Source organism: Chanodichthys erythropterus, chromosome 8 (assembly GCF_024489055.1).
Source record: "Chanodichthys erythropterus isolate Z2021 chromosome 8, ASM2448905v1, whole genome shotgun sequence".
NCBI lineage: Eukaryota > Metazoa > Chordata > Actinopteri > Cypriniformes > Xenocyprididae > Chanodichthys > Chanodichthys erythropterus.
The window spans coordinates 14758796-14777504 of record NC_090228.1 but is presented as its reverse complement, the minus strand read 5'-3'; the positions used below and the strand labels follow the sequence as shown (position 1 = coordinate 14777504).

Sequence of the window (18709 nt, the reverse complement as noted above, 5' to 3'; positions counted from 1 at the left end):
AGAAACTAGGCTGAAGCAATGCAGTAACTTTCTAAATGTAAATTTTATGCAAAAAATTTGTTTGTCTTTTCAGGTTGTCAAGCGTGAGAATGGCCCTCCACCCTTGTGTTCTCGCTTTCATGCTCATATGAAGGCCTGTCCTGTCCGTTTTAGAACTCCACATTTCCTAAATGTGCACTCCAGACCAGGGACTTATCGTCTGGGGCAAAAACAAGAACAGCAGAGCCTGAGTGTTCCACAACCTCAAATATGGCCAGGTTAGTACTGCTATACAGTCCTTTTACTGATATTTTTTCCCATCCCAGTTAACTACCATCACTTAAAAGCAGGCACACTTTAACAAAGTACCCTTTCTACAATGAAAATGAAGGACACTGATACACATGATATATCAGTTATCATTCTGTTATTTGAGATTTTTTTAATTACCATTATCGGCCAATACTGAATGTAAAATTGTGCATGCTGATTTCCCCATTTAGATTATTTTGTTCATCTATCATCTAATGCTTTACCATCATCATCATCATCATCTAATGCTTATTTCTTTAGCCAATCTCAAAATGAACACCCATTTTTCATATTGTACATTACAATGTTGTGATGCCTAAATTCCCTTTTTTTGTAGTTTTTATTGTTTTATTATTATTATTATTATTATTATTATTATTATTATTATTATATTTAGACAAAATTGTACAGAAATTTAATTTTGGCTCTTTATCTGTTTTTGGCCATAACATGAAAATAGTTATTGGCTTATTAGTAATGTAATTTTAATAATGGTTAATCCTAATAACTCATATTCAGAGTAACGATTCATACTGAATAACAGCAATTGTCCTTCAGTATTGAAATGATCTTCCTTATCAAAACACACTTATAAACCAACCAATCTTTTAACTAAACAAAATGGTCTGAAATTTAAAGTATGAATCTAAATAAATGTCATGTATCCATTATGCTTATATTTGTGTGTTTACTATAGCGCCGCCCTCCTGGTTGCTTGATAGTTCCATTAGTCCTCTGCTGTGGTGTGAAGGTATTTGGGCAGGATTGGTCATTAATGTGCATCAGGACCATGTCTTTCAGTGCAAGCTTGGGAGTCAACAGAGATGGGAGCATTACTCTACATCACAGGCCAAAACTAATTATACAGCCATATGGTGCTCGGAGACTCTAACAATCAAACCCGACCTGCCTTTAGCTCCCCAAGGAGAGAGTAGGGGGGCGAGGCCGCAACAGTGCGATATGACACATGTCGTTCACACACATACATTGTGTGTATGTGTATGTGTGTTTGTGTGTGTGTGAGACTGTGACAGATGGACTAGGCAATGGTATTGTAAGAACAGCAGTGCAGCTATGTGCTTTCCAGCCTCTCTCTCGTTTTTTCTCTTTCCCCTCACTCAATCCTTTTCTCTCGCTGTTCTGTCCTCTGACTCCTCAGTGACACAGACTGAGAGGAACAAGAGCGTATTGTGTAGGGGCCTCTGGTCTGCTTCAACACAGGCCCCTGCTGGGGGACTCACACCATACTGGCCTGAGGGACAACACACGATAAGGGACGAGAGCCAGAGACGGTTGGTTTATTAGTGTACGTTTTTCCCGTTAATTCCATGGCCAAAAACAATACACATCTCCACAGCATGAAGCTTTCAACCTGGCAGGGTTGTGCGGCATTCAGTTTAATTGAGAATGTCTTTTCAATTTAGAATAAATTGAAATTTAAAGAATTTTATATTAACAATTTTTTACTAAAAATCTTTTTTTATTTTATTTTATTTAAAATTTTGAAGAAAAAAAAATTAATTTTGAAGGTTTATAGTCGATAAAAGGATAGACAGATGAGATGATGATGATGATAGATAGATGATAGATAGATAGTTATTCACAAACTCTAAAATTTAGCCACAACCCTTGTCATAACAAGACATCTTCACTGAAACATAATTTTTCACAGTGGTTCCATCAGCAAGACAAAGCCCGGAAAGGAATACTGCACATCATGCAACAGGACAGTCTGTGAAAATCTCTCCCAGCAGGCATCAGCATCAAGGGCCATCGAAGAAAGAGTGGGGCTTGGCTCATTTGTTTGCTTTGCTGTCATTGCATCCATAATTAGCTATATGGGGTTTCTAATCCCAATTATGAGAATGAGTTCCTTCATATAGTGGTTGCAAGTGGTAATTATCATATCTTAGAGTCACTCTGCATTCTGAGCTGGGAACTGGACAGCTGCTCCTGCAGAGGGGCAGAGTTTTCAAGGGGAAGGGGGGTGTCCGGGGCCCTTGTTAGGAACCAGGGGCCCGCAACAGGCAAAAGACTGTTTGCTCTGAGGCTCAGTGGAGTAGGGCAGCGTCAGCTATTGGGCTGGGTGGCCTTTGCCTCTCTGCTCTCCTTTTTAGCTGTAAATGATGATGAATACGCTTTCTGCCTGACCCTCATGCAGGACCCCCATGTTAATTATTCAGGACCTCTTTTTGTGTGTGCCCTGAACAATGCCTGTCATTAAGCTTGTGTGTGTATGGATGTATGTGAGTGTGTGTTTGAGTGTGTCTTGTTCATCTCTTCATGAGACAGCTGCAGTCTGGGTGCTCTGTGCTGTGGTATGGTTTGCTTAGTGAAGGATTTCTTAGTGAAATTTTTCATTTGCATTTTTGAGTAAAGATTTCCCAAACCTCACTCTCCAGTACAACCCTAACCTTGACCTAGATGTAATCTCCCCTTTGGTCAGGGATGTCAAATCCTGCCCCAAGAGGACCACCATTCTGCAGAGTTTAGGCCCAGCCCTCCAACCAGTTAATCAAGGTCTATTATTTTCAAACTTCCAGGCAGGTGTGTTGGAGCAGACCGAAACTAAGAAGCAGAAATGGACACCCCTGCCCTGAACCTCTACTACCCCTTAGAGTTGGGTTGTTCTTATATCCACTTTCATTTCAAATGATCTCAACCTCTTCTTTCCCCAGACGTCAGAAGGCACCAAAACATGGATAATTCCAGTAGAAACCAATTCAGTGTGTTTCTGCCCCAAGCACCTGGATTCCCTGCTTCTCCAGTACCCCCAGCAAGTCCTTCTCTGACTCTCAAGTTTGCTGATCACCCTCAGAGATCCCAAACCCCCAATACACACTTCCAGCTGACAGATAAGGAAGAAGATGTATACACTGCTCCACAAGATCTGAATCAAGGGCACCATGAAATGGCTGAAGAAGAGACATTGACACCAAAGACTCCAATGTCCACCCCGACAACCCCAGGCATACCAGCCACTCCAACCACTCCAGGCACCCAAAGAACCCCAAGTACCCCAATTACTCCAGACACCCCAACATCTTCTGTGACCCCAAATTCTCTTTCTGATTTCAGTCGCCCTTCGTCCAGCCAGTTCAGCCGTAGCACAGACCTGAACAGTAGCTTCTCAGATGCCCTGTCAGGTACACAGTTCTCCTAATACTGACTTTGCACACTCGGTTATCTTCAAGATTAAATGATTAAATGCAATGAAGATATCCCAAATTGACTTATCTCTGCACTCTCTTTACATTAACAGTGAACTTCAGTGTTGACCATTATGCTGATAGTAGTACCGATGACGAAGACAATCATGCTTATGACCTCAACCAGAATAATGATTATCAAGAGGGCTGCTCTACTTCTCTGCCCGAGCTTCACTTCAGCTCTGCAGGAAGTTGCAGCCAGGCAAGCTCACGAATGGAAGTCCTTCAAGCACATCTCTCCAGATCTCTCACATCCTGCAAACAAGAAACACCTTCCACTTGCTTGCCAGACACTCCACTTTACATCTCTAAAACTCCTCAATCACGGCAAACTTCAGCCGCCCAATGGTCCACATATGAAACCCTGCATGGACGGCCTGGATCAAGCCAGTCTGGCCTTAGCATTCAGTCACAAAAACCTGATTGCTCAGCAGTGGACAGTCGGTCAGAATGGAACCTTTGGCCTGTGCTTCCTCCCATCATGCCTCAGGAAGATGAACTGCAAGGTGAGTATTAATGGGAGATAAACATCTATTGTTCTTATCTAAATATAAGTTAACTATAATGACTATTTCATAATAACAAGAAGCACTTCAGAGATTGTCAAATATTTAGAATTGTTTTTAAAGAATTAATGTTTTTTTTTCTTGTTTTTTTAAGAAAAAAATCAACAAATAAAAAAAATGCCAGAGGGCCAAGATATATATTTTCAACTTTTAACTTTTTTATATATAACTTTTTTTTATTCAAGATGTGTTGTCTGGAAATAAAGATTAATATTGTACTATTATAGTGTAATAACAAAAAAATCTTTTCAAGTAAATGTTTGATGTTTAGCAAATTTTTACTGGAAAAAAATGACAAAATACTGATTAGGAATTTTTTTTTTTTTTTTTTCATTATAATGCATATTGCCATTTTTTATATGAATTAAGATTAGTCTATTGATGAACATGACTTGCCATTCTTTTGAGAATATTTGCAGAGATTACAATCCAGAAAGAATGGCAAAATCTGATCTTATACACACAAACCTACAGACACTGTACGCTTTATTAGATGGAGTCTTGCGTATTCATCCACACACGCTGGGGGTCAGTTGGGCCAAAGAGAACTGAACATTCACCGTACCTCAAACATGAAAGAGAACAAAAGAAAATCAAAGTCCTACATCACGACCATGAGCTTCAGCTTTCTCTACAGAGGGACTAAGTCATAAATATGGCAAGGAGCTTTTCTCTTCTCTTCTTTACTGAAAGCAGAGGGAAAGCGAGGGGGTTCTTTTGATAGGGAATCAGGCTGGTACCGTTTGATTCCCCAGTTCAAAGCGGCCAAGGCCTTTACAATGGGGGACGAGGGGGGTGGCGGTGATGCCGGCTGCGACATGTTCTTCCCTCTTAGCCTCAGCCTCCCGCCATCCCTTCTTTCTTCCTCTTTTCTCTCTCTATTCTCTCCGCTCCCTGAAAGGCAGACGTGTGGAGCGGCGGTCATAAATCCAAGCTGACCGCCGCCTCTCTGACGGGTGAACAGTGAGTGAGCCTCAGCTACAATGCGTATCTCTTAGATGCCCTCCATGCACTAATTTACCGTCCAGTCAGGAAAAAGAACCGGGGCCACTGACATCTGACTCAAACTGAGAGTTCATGAAAGAGAGCAAACAAATCAGAATTTGCAGAGAGATTTCTTCGTCTTTTCTCTCTTTTTTGTCAAAGGAATGATAAAGTGACTATATGTGCCATAACATGTTTACTTATTCATGGGGCCAGACAGATAAATATATCACTAATATGATAGTGAATCTGGGGTTTAGTGGAAAATAAAATGCTACAGAAGGACAGAAAATTGTAGGGGGGGGAACTAGTCTAGGGTAGTCTAGTATTTTTGTAAAACTGCCCAGCTTTCTGTCACCCTCCATGCTATGGTCCAGCACTCATGGGCCGACCCTACGGCGACCTCTTAGTCCCATTTCAAGAGTGTAACTGTCCTTGACAATGGGTGGGACCCCCAGGCCTCACTGAGATCACCCTACCACACACATACTGCCTCGCCCTGACACTCTCCATTCCATTTGGTCAGCAAGAGAAAAGAGAGAGGGAAAGTAAGAAAAGTTGAGACACATATAGCCCATATGGATTTGACACCAACTAAAGAGACCCTGCTGCTAAACATTCTCACTCAGCCATTTAAATATACACACACAACCTGATATTTATGATCAGGCAAATAAACAATTTTATAACACCTTCCACCAGTGTCAGAAATGTCCTTCACTTTCTGCTAAAAATGAAATAATTTGAAAAATTTGAATTTTTGAAAAATTTGAAATAATTGTCTACTTTCAAATATTGACTTGAAAAGCACCAGTAGGATAATTGGAATGAAGATGAAAGTACACTCAAGAAAAATGACATTTTCTGATTGGTTAGCAAGGAGTGTCCCACAAAGGCTTGGGGTCATATGGAGTGTAACGATCAAAGCTAAAATACAATACATTTATTCAGCAATTATGCATTAAATTGATCAAAATTAACAAATGAAATTTAAATTTCATAAGAGGCCATAAGAGACTTTTTTTTTTTTCAAAAACATAAAAAAAAAACACTTAAAAGGATAGTTTACCCAAAAATGAAAATTGTCAACACTTCCTCACCCTCAAGTTGTTCCAAACCCGCATGAGTTTCTTTGTTCTGTTGAACACAAAAGAAGATATTTTAAAGAATGTTGGTAATCAGATAGTTGACGGTAGCCATTGACTTCCATAGTAGCAAAAAAAAAAAAAAACTATGGAAATCAATGGTTACTGTCAACTGTCTGTTTACCAACATTCTTTAAAATATCTTCTTTTGTGTTCAACAGAAGAAACTCGTACAGGTTTGGAACAACATGAGGGTGAGTAAATGATGACAGCATTTTCATTTTTGGGTGAACTATCCCTTTAACACCACCAAACTTTTGGAGGGTAGGTTATATCTAACACTTATAACATTCTCACAATTGTGACTTTATATTTCACAAAATGGTATAATGTTTATTCTAAACCTTCTTACAAATATTTTCATTTTTTTACTGTTAGGCAAAAAGGATGCTACCATACATATTAGCCACACACTGAACAACATTCGCTCTTGCGTTGGTGAATATTTGGCAGCTACTAAGCCACTAAACAATTCACCAGCATTTTAGCACACACAGGGCATTTCTGACCCTGCCTTCATCCAACCTATAGGCTGGTGTACACAAAATCTATGCATACTCCCTTACAGACACATAGACCATCTCAAGAAGCACTTGGCTAAAGATGACGGCAAGCTTGACAGCGCCAATATGCTTTGAAGTGTTGAGTCAAGTCCCTCTATTGTGTGTGTGAGTGGTGAGCTGAGGCCAGCCTACAATAGCTGTGTGTGTGTGTGTGTGTGTGTGTGTGTGTGTGTGCGCGAATATGGAGGCTTTGTTTAAAAAGGCCTTGTTTGTATATATACACTCTAAAAAATGCTGGGTTAAAAACAACCCAAGTTGGGTTGAAAATGGACAAACCCAGCAATTGGGTTGTTTTAACCCAGCGGTAGGGTTAAATGTTTGCCCAACCTGCTGGGTAGTTTTATTTAACTCAACTATTGTTTAAAAATTACTGTATTGCTTAATTAAAATTAACCCAAAGTATGTTGGAAATGAACATTTATTAATGTTCAATTATTAATTATTAAACAATAAACATTTATTAAATTGCTTATTAATAAATTTATATTAATAAACTATGAAACTATTAACTTTATATTAATAAAATATTAAAGCTTATTAATAAACATTCACCTTTTGTCTATTATTGTTGTCTCTAATTGCATCTGGTTTTTAATTTCCCAACTATTTTGGGTTCATTTTAAGCTAGCCATATAGCAACTTTTAAATAATAGTTGGTTTAAATAAAACTACCCAGCAGGTTGGGCAAACATTTAACCCAACCGCTGGGTTTGTCTATTTTCAACCCAACTTGGGTTGTTTTTAACCCAGCATTTTTTAAGAGTGTATATATATATATATATATATATATATATATATATATATATATATATATATATATATATATATATATATATATATACACTACCAGTCAAAAGTTTGGAAACATTACTTTTTTTAATGTTTTTGAACATTAGTATCTTATGCTCATTAAAGCTGCACATGATAAAAGTGTCACATGATCCTTCAGAAATCATTGTATTTTTCTAAAAATTACCAAAATAAATTCTAAAAATTACCAAAAAGTCTCAAGCTGAAACGTGTTGGTAATTTTTAGAATTTATTAAAGCTCCCCTAACCACAAGTGTTGATGAATTCCATTTTTTGCCCTTTTTACATTATCTGTCCATTAGAACCTGAGATTAGAATATGAAACAACCTAAAGTTGTGTGTGCACAAGTGACTTGTAACGTTTAAAAGTACCAAGTTATTACAAGGCAATCGTTGTCTCTTCAGGGTGTTAAAAGACTGTTAGTGTTATGTGTGTATCTGTTTAAACGTTTACCACAGAAGCTATGGGCCAAAAGTCATTCCGAGGAATTGAGACAGTGCTGCAGGGGAGGGTGCGATGCTGGTAGTTGTTTAGCTCTTGGAGGTCCTTGCTGACAAAATACATTCAGCCCGGGGCAATAATAAAACCGTAAGCTGGTATGACAGCTGAGGAAATAGGTTAAAACGTCCATTGCGATAAAATGCAAATTCCTGAAAAGAGTGCATAGAGTGTTTACACAGTATATTGCGTTTGTATTTACACATAATTGGGCCATTTCAGGTAAGTGTATAATGGAAGGGACCCCTGACTCCCAGTCCAACAGGTCCCAGTCTGATATCTTTGCCGAGCTGGATGATCTGGCCCCTTGCTCAAGTTCCTGTGTGTCCCCAGACCACCCAGCCGGGAGTCAAACTGACCGATCCTCACCTACCACAGGTAAAATTGTCCAAACCATGGACACAATCCAAACAGATGCTTTTTATATTGTCATTATACTATGCAAACAGTGATTAAATATAGCCAGGAAGATTCACTTTGTATTAAGTTTATTGTTTTTTGTTTTGTTTTTAAAAAATCCAATTTATTTCTGTGACGCAAAGCTGAATTTTCAGCAGCTATTATTCCAGTCTTCAGTGTCACATGATCCTTCAGAAATCAATGTTTGTGGAAACCATAATACATGTTTCTTTGAATAACAGCATGTATTTAAAAAAAAAAAAAAAAATTAGCATTATAATTGTCTTTTGCTTTTTACACAGAAGTTGCTCCATATTTAGTGTTTTTCCAACTAAACTTTATCAGTTTATCATCTATGCTAATTGTGAAAGAGGGGGATGGCACAGATAATCATGTTTGCTTTAAAGCTTGCATACTGGTTCGACATATTCATTTACTCTCTGTTTCAACAGAAATGGCTTGGAAAGTTCAAATATTGTAAGGTCCAAGAGATTAAAATTTGCTGCTGTGTAAACTTACCAGTGTACTAACCGGCCTCGGCATTGTCTCATTACGTTGCCCTGCAAATCTGTTTGTTGTTGTCAAAAACCTAATCCTTCAATTGGACACAGTCCCTGTGTTCACAAAAACATTACCCAAGTGAATTTTTCCCTCAGGATTTCCTCCCGACACTTGACAAGGTGTTAAGCGTTTCCAGCATGACCTGACCCTCTAACCTTTCTAGATCCCTCTGGACGACTAACATGTGTTTGTAATGCACAATGTCCAGCTGCATACACTGTAATGCATGTCATTATGTTCAAATGCATATGGAATAATTGCCAGTAGTTTTTTTCCTCTTTTGAAATGTTTTGTTTTGGGTGCTTCAGGAAAACTGGATAGCTCAGGGATTTAATAAAGATGATATAAAGAAAGTTTCTATCTGGGTGGCAGTGTTAGACCAGGTTTCAAAACTAGGCTTTGATATCTTAAAAGGTTAGTGAGTCTTTTCTACAGTAAAGATGAGAAGGTGTTATATGTATTTGTGAACCAACACACAGGCTGACCTATAGTAATAGAAAAATATCATTAAGATGTCACTGATATCTCAGTTTTTTCTCCTAGGCTCCAATGAGATGAATAATTTAGTTTAATACTCTTTATTTCTTTGATTTTTATCCTTTGAAAAAGGAATGATCTCACATTTGTCTAATAAAACCAGCATATTTGTTTTGTCAGATGTTGGTGTACTTCTATGGTTAAACAGGTTCAGTAGAAATATCTCTGTTTCATGTTTCTTCTCTAAAGGAGTTGTAGGAGAAACATCTAAGACAAAAACTGATACTAAAATTAGACATACATAACTGAGAGCACCTGAGAGAAGTACTTTTTTCATCTGGGGACATTTTAAAAAAGAAATTACACATTACCCCTCAATCAGTTTGTTTTTCATCACATTTTTATTCTCCGTCTTTTGCCTGTGTTTTCAAATGGCAGCATAATTCCAAAAGGCACTAGCTAATGTAAATTGTAATCATGCCTATAAAAAAATAACGTGTGAGGTGCTGAGATTCAGCGCTCAGAGTGAGAGAGTGAATTCTCTGAATTGCCACACCTCAGTAGTGTGGGTTGAAGATTTGCATATGTGGCCCGTAGTGTTCCCATTTCCACAGGGTGTGACCGCAAACACAGGACCCTTATGGGGCATGATGAAAGTGTGATCCTTAACCCTCAAAAAAGAAAGAAAGAAAGAAAGAAAGAAAGAAAGAAAGAAAGAAAGAAAGAAAGAGAAAGAAAGAAAGAAAGAGAAAAAGAAAGAAAGAATGAATAATTGCATGTACATAGATTTCAGACATGGGCATGGTTCACACAGGTGTGTCTTTTTGAAATTCATATGGAAGAATCTTGAAGCCCTGAATATTATATTACAAACCCGATTCCAAAAAATTGGGACACTGTACAGATTGTGAATAAAATCAGAATGCAATGATGTGGAAGTTTCAAATTTCTATATTTTATTCAGAATACAACATATCAAATGTTTAAACTGAGAAAATGTATCATTTTAAGGGAAAAATAAGTTAATTTTAAATTTCATGGCATCAACACATCTGTGGCGACCAGGGCGGGCGAGAGCCGTGAGGGAACGGCGCGAGGCCGGTGACGCAAGTGATAACAAGCATCACCTGGGAGGCGCACCGGCCTTGAGTCTCTCACGGAGGAGCTCCGGGAGCATAAAAGGAGGAGCGACGACCGTGGAGGACGAGAGAGGACCAGGCCTGGACTTTATGTTATGGTTTTGTTATGTATGTGTGGCCGGCAGACGTCCGCGAGGGTCTGCCGGCATTACTTTCGCTTTGTTCTTTGTTTATTTTTTAATTAAAGTTACGTTGAATGTTCGCCGGTTCCCGCCTCCTTCTTCCCATATTTACGAACTGTGTTACAACATCTCAAAAAAGTTGGGACAAGGCCATGTTTACCACTGTGTGGCATCCCCTCTTCTTTTTATAACAGTCTTCAAACGTCTGAGGTCTGAAGTCTAGGAATAAGAATGTTGTCCCATTCTTGTCTAATACAGGCTTCTAGTTGCTCAACTGTCTTAGGTCTTCTTTGTCGCATCTTCCTCTTTATGATGCGCCAAATGTTTTCTATGAGTGAAAGATCTGGACTGCAGGCTGGCCATTTCAGTACCCGGATCCTTCTTCTACGCAGCCATGATGTTGTAATTGATGCAGTATGTGGTCTGGTATTGTCATGTTGGAAAATGCAAGGTCTTCCCTGAAAGAGATGACGTCTGGATGGGAGCATATGTAGTTCTAGAACTTGGATATACCTTTCAGCATTGATGGTGCCTTTCCAGATGTGTAAGCTGCCCATGCCACACGCACTCATGCAACCCCATACCATCAGAGATGCAGGCTTCTGAACTGAGCGCTGATAACAACTTGGGTTGTCCTTGTCCTCTTTAATCCGGATGACATGGCGTCCCAGTTTTCCAAAAAGAACTTCAAATTTTGATTCGTCTGACCTCAGAACAGTTTTCCACTTTGCCACAGTCCATTTTAAATGAGCTTTGGCCCAGAGAAAACGCCTGCGCTTCTGGATCATGTTTAGATATGGCTTCTTTTTTGACCTATAGAGTTTTAGCCGGCAACGGCGAATGGCACGGAGGATTGTGTTCACCGACAATGTTTTCTGGAAGTATTCCTGAGCCCATGTTGTGATTTCCATTACAGTAGCATTCCTGTATGTGATGCAGTGCCGTCTAAGGGCCCGAAGATCACGGGCATTCAGTATGGTTTTCCGGCCTTGACCCTTACGCACAGAGATAGTTCCAGATTCTCTGATTCTTTGGATGATATTATGCACTGTAGATGATGATAACTTCAAACTCTTTGCAATTTTTCTCTGAGAAACTCCTTTCTGATATTGCTCCACTATTTTTCACCGCAGCATTGGGGGAATTGGTGATCCTCTGCCCATCTTGACTTCTGAGAGACACTGCCACTCTGAGAGGCTCTTTCTATACCCAATCATGTTGCTAATTGACCTAATAAGTTGCAAATTGGTCCTCCAGCTGTTCCTTATATGTATATTTAACTTTTCCGGCCTCTTATTGCTACCTGTCCCAACTTTTTTGGAATGTGTAGCTCTCATGAAATCCAAAATGAGCCAATATTTGACATGACATTTCAAAATGTCTCACTTTCAACATTTGATATGTTATCTATATTCTATTGTGGATAAAATATAAGTTTATGTGATTTGGAAATTATTGCATTCCTTTTTTATTCCCAATTTGTACAGTGTCCCAACTTTTTTGGAATCGGGTTTGTATATTATATTATATTATATTATATTATATTATATTATATTATATTATATTATATTATATTATATTATATTATATTATATTATATTATTTTTTAGAGTTATTATTTTATAGAAAAACAAGTTTTCTTCAAAAAGCAGTCACATGGAACAGCCTAAAGGGATTTTTTTTTTTTTTTTTTTAAATGTGATACAAAAATGTGATCTTCATAAACTTTGCATTCATATGCATGTATCATTTTGCATATGAATAATAAAAAAATATTATTAAATGTATGTGAAATATATTTTATATACATAAATTATATAAACATTAGATATATTTTATTAGAATATTAATTATGATGTTATTTTGCTCAACCAGAGCCCACAAAAAACACCATATCTCATTAATTTTTAAATTAGATCACTCTTTTTTATCAGTAATTTCTTTGATTTATTTTCCATTAATTACTAATTATCTTTAATTCAATTTTCATTAAAAACAAGTCAACAAAAGTGCTTTTATTTCATATTCACATCAAATTAGCTATAGCTGATATGCTTTTCTTTCTATTTTTTCACAGATCTGAGCTCTGGACTTGCGGCACTGACTGTGGGATGTGATTCGGGTGATCTGGGATCTTTGTCCCGCGTGCAGCTTTTGCTATTGGACCGAAAAGGATCCGAAAGCCCTGGTTCCATCCCAAGCCCCAAATGGTGTAGCACTCCAGACGGGGAGGAATATGAACCTGGCCTTAGAGTATGGAGCTCGGGCATTTCCCAATATTATCAGTCCACAGGTACAATACATATCATATAGCAAGCTGCCAAGCACCTGTCCAGCGTAGCGTTAGATGTGTGCGTCCGTTTATGTGTGGGTGTGTGCACGTATAAGCTTGCCTGTCTATGCGCGTATTTGCGCGTAAAAAGGCAGACGCATTGGGCCCTGCTATCTCTCCCCGTCACCTCACATCAGATTGTGATGTTTACATTCACGAGCAACAGCGCCTTGATTGCCTTTAAATAACTCTGAAAAATAACAGTTAGGAGGGGGGAAAAAAATCCCAAGAGGAACGGTTGATTTGAGTTGGGGAAATTTGGCAATTGTGCTGTGTAAAAGAGAGGGCGTCGGGGAATAACGTTACGGGTGTGCCGATTGTTGGCCGTCCTTGAGAGTAATGTTTTAAGTATTTGTCTGTGTGTGTGTGTGTGTGTGTGTGACCCCATTGCCGTTACCTTTGAACCAAAGCCGGCATGCCTCTCATCTGTTCCAGGTCGCGCTGCTACAAGTCCTTAACTGAAGCCATAAACATGTAGCGGTTTGTTGCTCCTCCAAAAAACGCTTTATGGAGTTATGAAAAAGTCATATTAATCAAGATAAAAAACGGGTCAAGTTTATCATTAACCCAAAACCTCAGTTCATCCACACGTCTGGTCACAACGGCCCCCCTATCAGGACTTGATCCTGCGATGCGACTATTGTGCATTGTTCAGGCACAATCCACAGATAAAGGCACTACAAAGGAAGCCCACGTGCGCCGGATCAGATCTGGGTGCAATCTTGATGGGATGTGTTTTGAAATAGTGTTAATGTGTTTCTAAAGTCTGGCACAAACATGCACGGCAGCGCGTGGAGGCCAGGCTCCTCGCTAGGTGTGTCTGCACCTGGCATGCTCCAAGTAGACAGGTGCTGCTGCAGGTTTGTGAGGCACCATTTCTATCAGTATTTGCAGAGAGATTATGGACCTTCAGTCAAGTCAAATACAAGGCATTAATCACTCACTATCGTCCCTCTTAAAGTATTTCTTTTGCACTTTTATATATATTGTCTGCCCTTGTTTTCAAGCATGCATGTGTCTATTTGCAGTCCTGGACAACCGCAAACCATTAAGTGGCAGAAACAGTGGCCAAGATTCTTTGGCAACTTTCAAGAAACGCAAAAATTGCCCTGGGGTGAGTACCTTGCTCATAAAACCATTTCAACACACACAGAGAGGAATCTACAAGTGACTTTATGGCTGTCGTTTCTATATGGAGGCGACTGGGGGATTTCTGCTTGCTGCTGGGCAGCAGGTGTGGGGCTAATCAGTCAATACGGACGAGAAAAAGGTGCAGCCACAAGGAAGTTGGGCTCCTCTGACTTGCCACGCTGATAAGGGGGCTGAATTTTAGGGCATGGATGTGCCACAGTGGGGCCAGAGGGCAAGGTTTAGGAGGTAAACAGTGTCAGCGAGGGGTACGAGGACACAAAACACTGGATGCAGGTGCAAAGGGATGGAAGCATTAATCTTTCTTTTATGAAGGAAGGAGGAAGGCAAGGGGAGGGGTATAGTGGCAGAAACATGAATGTGTTGTAAGCTGCTGTCAATTAAGTTCTGGTACAATAGATTTTCCCCAGGACTGATTACTGTTGGCACAAGGGAGGCCATTGCTTCTTTGCAGCACAGCAGGGCCCGCATTTAGCATGACCATGGCCGTAAACACACATTCACATTTGGTGGTTATACATGCTGCTTGTGTTGACCTGTTTGTGTTTTCATTTTGGTGCTTTTAGCTCATCAGTGTGGAGAGTGGATCAAGGACATCATCCTCTTGTTCTGTCAGCTCAAGAGTGTCTGAGAGCAGCTCTAAGAACCAAAAGAAGCCCACCTCTGAGGACCAAGGTTGAAATCACTCACACCACCATTTGATTACAGTCGAGAAATTACATAGATGAAAATTATATCAATGCTCACACTGTCTCCTAACGCTTATATATATATATATATATATATATATATATATATATATATATATATATATATATATACACACACAGTATCTCACAGAAGTGAATACCCCCCTCACTTTTTTGTAAATATTTTATTATATCTTTTCATGTGACAACACTGAAGAAATGACACTTTGCTACAATGTAAAGTAGTGAGTGTACAGCTTGTATAAAAGTGTAAATTTGCTGTCCCCTCAAAATAACTCAACACACAGCCATTAATGTCTAAACCGCTGGCCACAAAAGTGAGTACACCCCTAAGTGAAAATGTCCAAATTTGGCCCAATTAGCCATTTTCTCTCCCCGGTGTCATGTGACTCGTTAGTATTACAAGGTCTCAGGTGTGAATGGGGAGCAGGTCTGTTAAATTTGGTGTTATCGCTCTCACTCTCCCTGCGTTTCAATCAGCTCCCTAGCTCCCTAGGTCGTGAATCAGTATATCATGTCAATGAATGTGGCCGATTCCCTGATCAGTGCCCTGACTACTGAACTAGGGAGCTGATTGAGACGCGCACAGGTCACTGGAAGTTCAACATGGCACCTCATGGCAAATAACTCTCTGAGGATCCGAAATAAGAATTGTTGCTCTACATAAAGATGGCGTAGGCTATAAGAAGATTGCCAAAACCCTGAATCTGAGCTGCAGCACGGTGGCCAAGAGCATACAGTGATTTAACAGGACAGGTTCCACTCAGAACAGGCCTCGCCATGGTTGGCCAAAGAAGTTGAGTGCATGTGCTCAGCGTCATATCCAGAGGTTGTGTTTGGGAAATAGACATATGAGTGCAGGGGTGGGGGGTCAGCCTGTCAGTGCTCAGACCATACGGCGCACAAATGCATCAAATTGGTCTGCATGGCTATCGTCCCAGAAGGAAGCCCCTTCTAAAGATGATGCACAAGAAAGCCTGCAAACAGTTTGCTGAAGACAAGCAGACTAAGGAACCATGTCCAGTGGTCTGATGAGACCAAGATAAACTTATTTGGTTCAGATGGTGTCAAGCGTGTGTGGCGGCAACCAGATGAGAAGTACAAAGACAAGTGTGTCTTGCCTACAGTTAAGCATGGTGATGGGAGTGTCATGATCTGGGGCTGCATGAGTGATGCCGGCACTACAGTTAATTGAGGGAACCATGAATGCCAACATGTACTTTGAAATGCTGAAGCAGAGCATGATCCCCTCCCTTCAGAGACTGGACCACAGGGCAGTATTCCAACATGATAACGAGCCCAAACACACTTCCAAGACGACCACTGCCTTGCTAAAGAGGCTGAGGGTAAAGGTGATGGACTGGCCAAGCATGTCTCCAGACCTAAATCCTATTGAGCATCTGTGGGGCATCCTCAAACGCAAGGTGGAGGAGCGCAAGGTCTCTAACATTCACCAGCTCTGTGATGTCGTCATGGAGGAGTGGAAGAGGACTCCAGTGGCAACCTGTGAAGCTCTGGTGAACTCCATCCCCAAAAAGGTTAAGGCAATGCCGGAAAATAATGATGGCCACACAAAATATTGACACTTTTGGCCCAATTTGGACATTTTCCCAATTTGGGGTGTACTCACTTTTGTGGCCATTAATGGCTGTGTGTTGAGTTATTTTGAGAGGACAGCAAATTTACACTGTTATACAAGCTGTACACTCACTACTTTACATTGTAGCAAAGTGTCATTTCTTCAGTGTTGTCACATAAAAAGATATAATAAAATATTTACAAAAATGTGAGGGGTGTACTCACTTCTGTGAGAGACTGTATATATATTTTGACCCCCCCCCCCCCCCCATAAACCCTAAACACCTGTAAAATGAATATTTTAACAGCTTTACAGACCAAATAATACACAGAATTTAACAGAAGAATTCAAGTATCTAAAGGTTTGGAGGTTGGTAAGATTTTTTTTATGATTTTGAAAAAAGTCTTTATGCTTACCATTAAGCATTTATTTGGTCAAAAATACAGCGAAAACATTAATTTTGTGGAATTTCTTATCATTAAAATAGTTAAAATAACTGTTTTCTTTTTAAATATTTTTAAAAATGTAATTTTGTCCTGTTATGGCAAGGCTAAATTTTCAGCATCATTACTCCAGTCTTCAGTGTCACACGATTCTTCAGAAATCATTATAATATGCTGATTTTTTGACCACATTTTGTATTGTTAATATTTTTGTGGAAAGGATTCTTTAATGATTCAAAAGTTTAAAAGTTAATTTTTTGTTTTTTGTAACAGTGGAAAGGTCTTTAATGTTATCCTTGCTGAATAAAAGTATTAATGTATATATTTAAAAAATCTTACTGACCACAAATTTTTTAAAGTTTAAGTGATTATATAAATTGCCTCACTGTAACCTTTTTTAAGAGTACGAGATAGTGAAAATAATATTTTTGTAGTATCAACATTATCCTCCAACTGATGTTATTGAGATTAACTTGTATTGAATCCAAAATATTCCTTTAAACATTAACCAAAAAATGAAACCATTTTGACCATAAATAAATATGCAGAATACACATCCTTTGATGTGATCCTAACAGCTTTCAAACACGGACCAGTAATTTCCAGTATGTGTGTGTTATAACACACCTTTCATAATGTCCACCTAAGGGATAAATACCTGCAAGTGCTGATAGTGTATAGACTGAAGTGGCTGGTTACATAAACTAGTCTTACAAGTTAGCATCATCATTTTTCTTTTTCTTTTTGAAGACTAGTAATAACTTTTTGTTGTGACAGTTACATAAAAAGTAGATTTGAATTCAAAAGTAAGACTGATTATCCCTTGACTAACTGCTAGTTGGTCAGACAAATTCTTAAGACACAGTCTTAACATAGTGGCTACTGTATGTTTATGCAACTGGCCTAAGGTGCCACTTCATGGAGCTCTTATTGCTGCCAGGCCAGTGTTTGGTATCCTTGTGCCTCTGGTACAGTTAAGCCACATAATCCCTCTGAGAGGCAGCTGCCTGATGCCAAGCCTGTCTTCCCTGTGTGGCCATCCTATGTACATAAATGAAATTAGTGCCCAGAGAGAAAATTAAGAGTCTGCTTCTATAATGTAGCCTACTCTCATCCTATATCTCATGATGTAATCTTAACCAGAATGAAAATATCCAACACAAGCCAATTCAGCTGTGGCACTGCGGTGAAGTTGAGCTGTATTGCATCTATCATAGCTTTGAAGAATAACATTAATGACCAACATCCATCATTGTGTAAAGGAAGTAATGTTCCATGTTACTCAATCAGTCGCCCACCTCCATTAGCGGCTCAGACTGGCATATATGCAGGGCCCAATGTTGCCCCCAAAACAACCCTGTTCTAAAGCTCAAGGACATTTACAATAATTTCTTTAGCCTTTTGATGTGCTTAAAGAGTCAGTTCAGTTAAAACATTCCAAAAATGTATTTTTTACTCATCCTCATGTAATTTCAAACCTTTTGCTTCTGTGGAACCAGGGGCGTAAATCGCGGGGGGGACAGGGGGGTCATGACCCCCCCTATCTGAGTGCTGTCCCCCCCAAAAAATATATAATTAATAACCACGCTAAGTATTGTACATAAATTATATAAACTTAAAATAATTATGTAAGTAGTGAAGCAATACAAACGCAAACGGGCGTTTTAAGTTTAGAAATATTTTGAGTCACCCCTCCCTTGCCTCACAGTGGTTTGGTCCACCGCGCACGTC

General features: G+C 39.3%; 1 protein-coding gene across 10 annotated transcripts in view; it reads left to right on the top strand.

Annotated features, from left to right (window-relative positions):
* The window catches only part of LOC137024435 (serine-rich adhesin for platelets), a 69269-nt gene that overhangs the window by 23248 nt on the left and 27312 nt on the right, over positions 1-18709 (top strand). For 6 of the 10 annotated variants that reach the window (XR_010895708.1, XR_010895709.1, XM_067391933.1 and 3 more), the window contains 7 exons: positions 74-257; positions 2970-3437; positions 3554-4006; positions 8290-8445; positions 12843-13058; positions 14126-14211; positions 14813-14921. Coding sequence is in view for 8 of the 10 variants with exons in the window: in XM_067391932.1 (XP_067248033.1) it covers positions 74-257; positions 2970-3437; positions 3554-4006; positions 8290-8445; positions 12843-13058; positions 14126-14211; positions 14813-14921 (1672 nt within the window). In the remaining 2 variants the exon portion in view is untranslated. Of the gene's footprint in view, positions 1-73; positions 258-1551; positions 1598-1963; positions 3438-3553; positions 4007-8289; positions 8446-12842; positions 13059-14125; positions 14212-14812; positions 14922-18709 lie in introns of those variants that run through there. The other 4 variants (XM_067391936.1, XM_067391935.1, XM_067391938.1 and 1 more) reach the window with 4 other exon arrangements.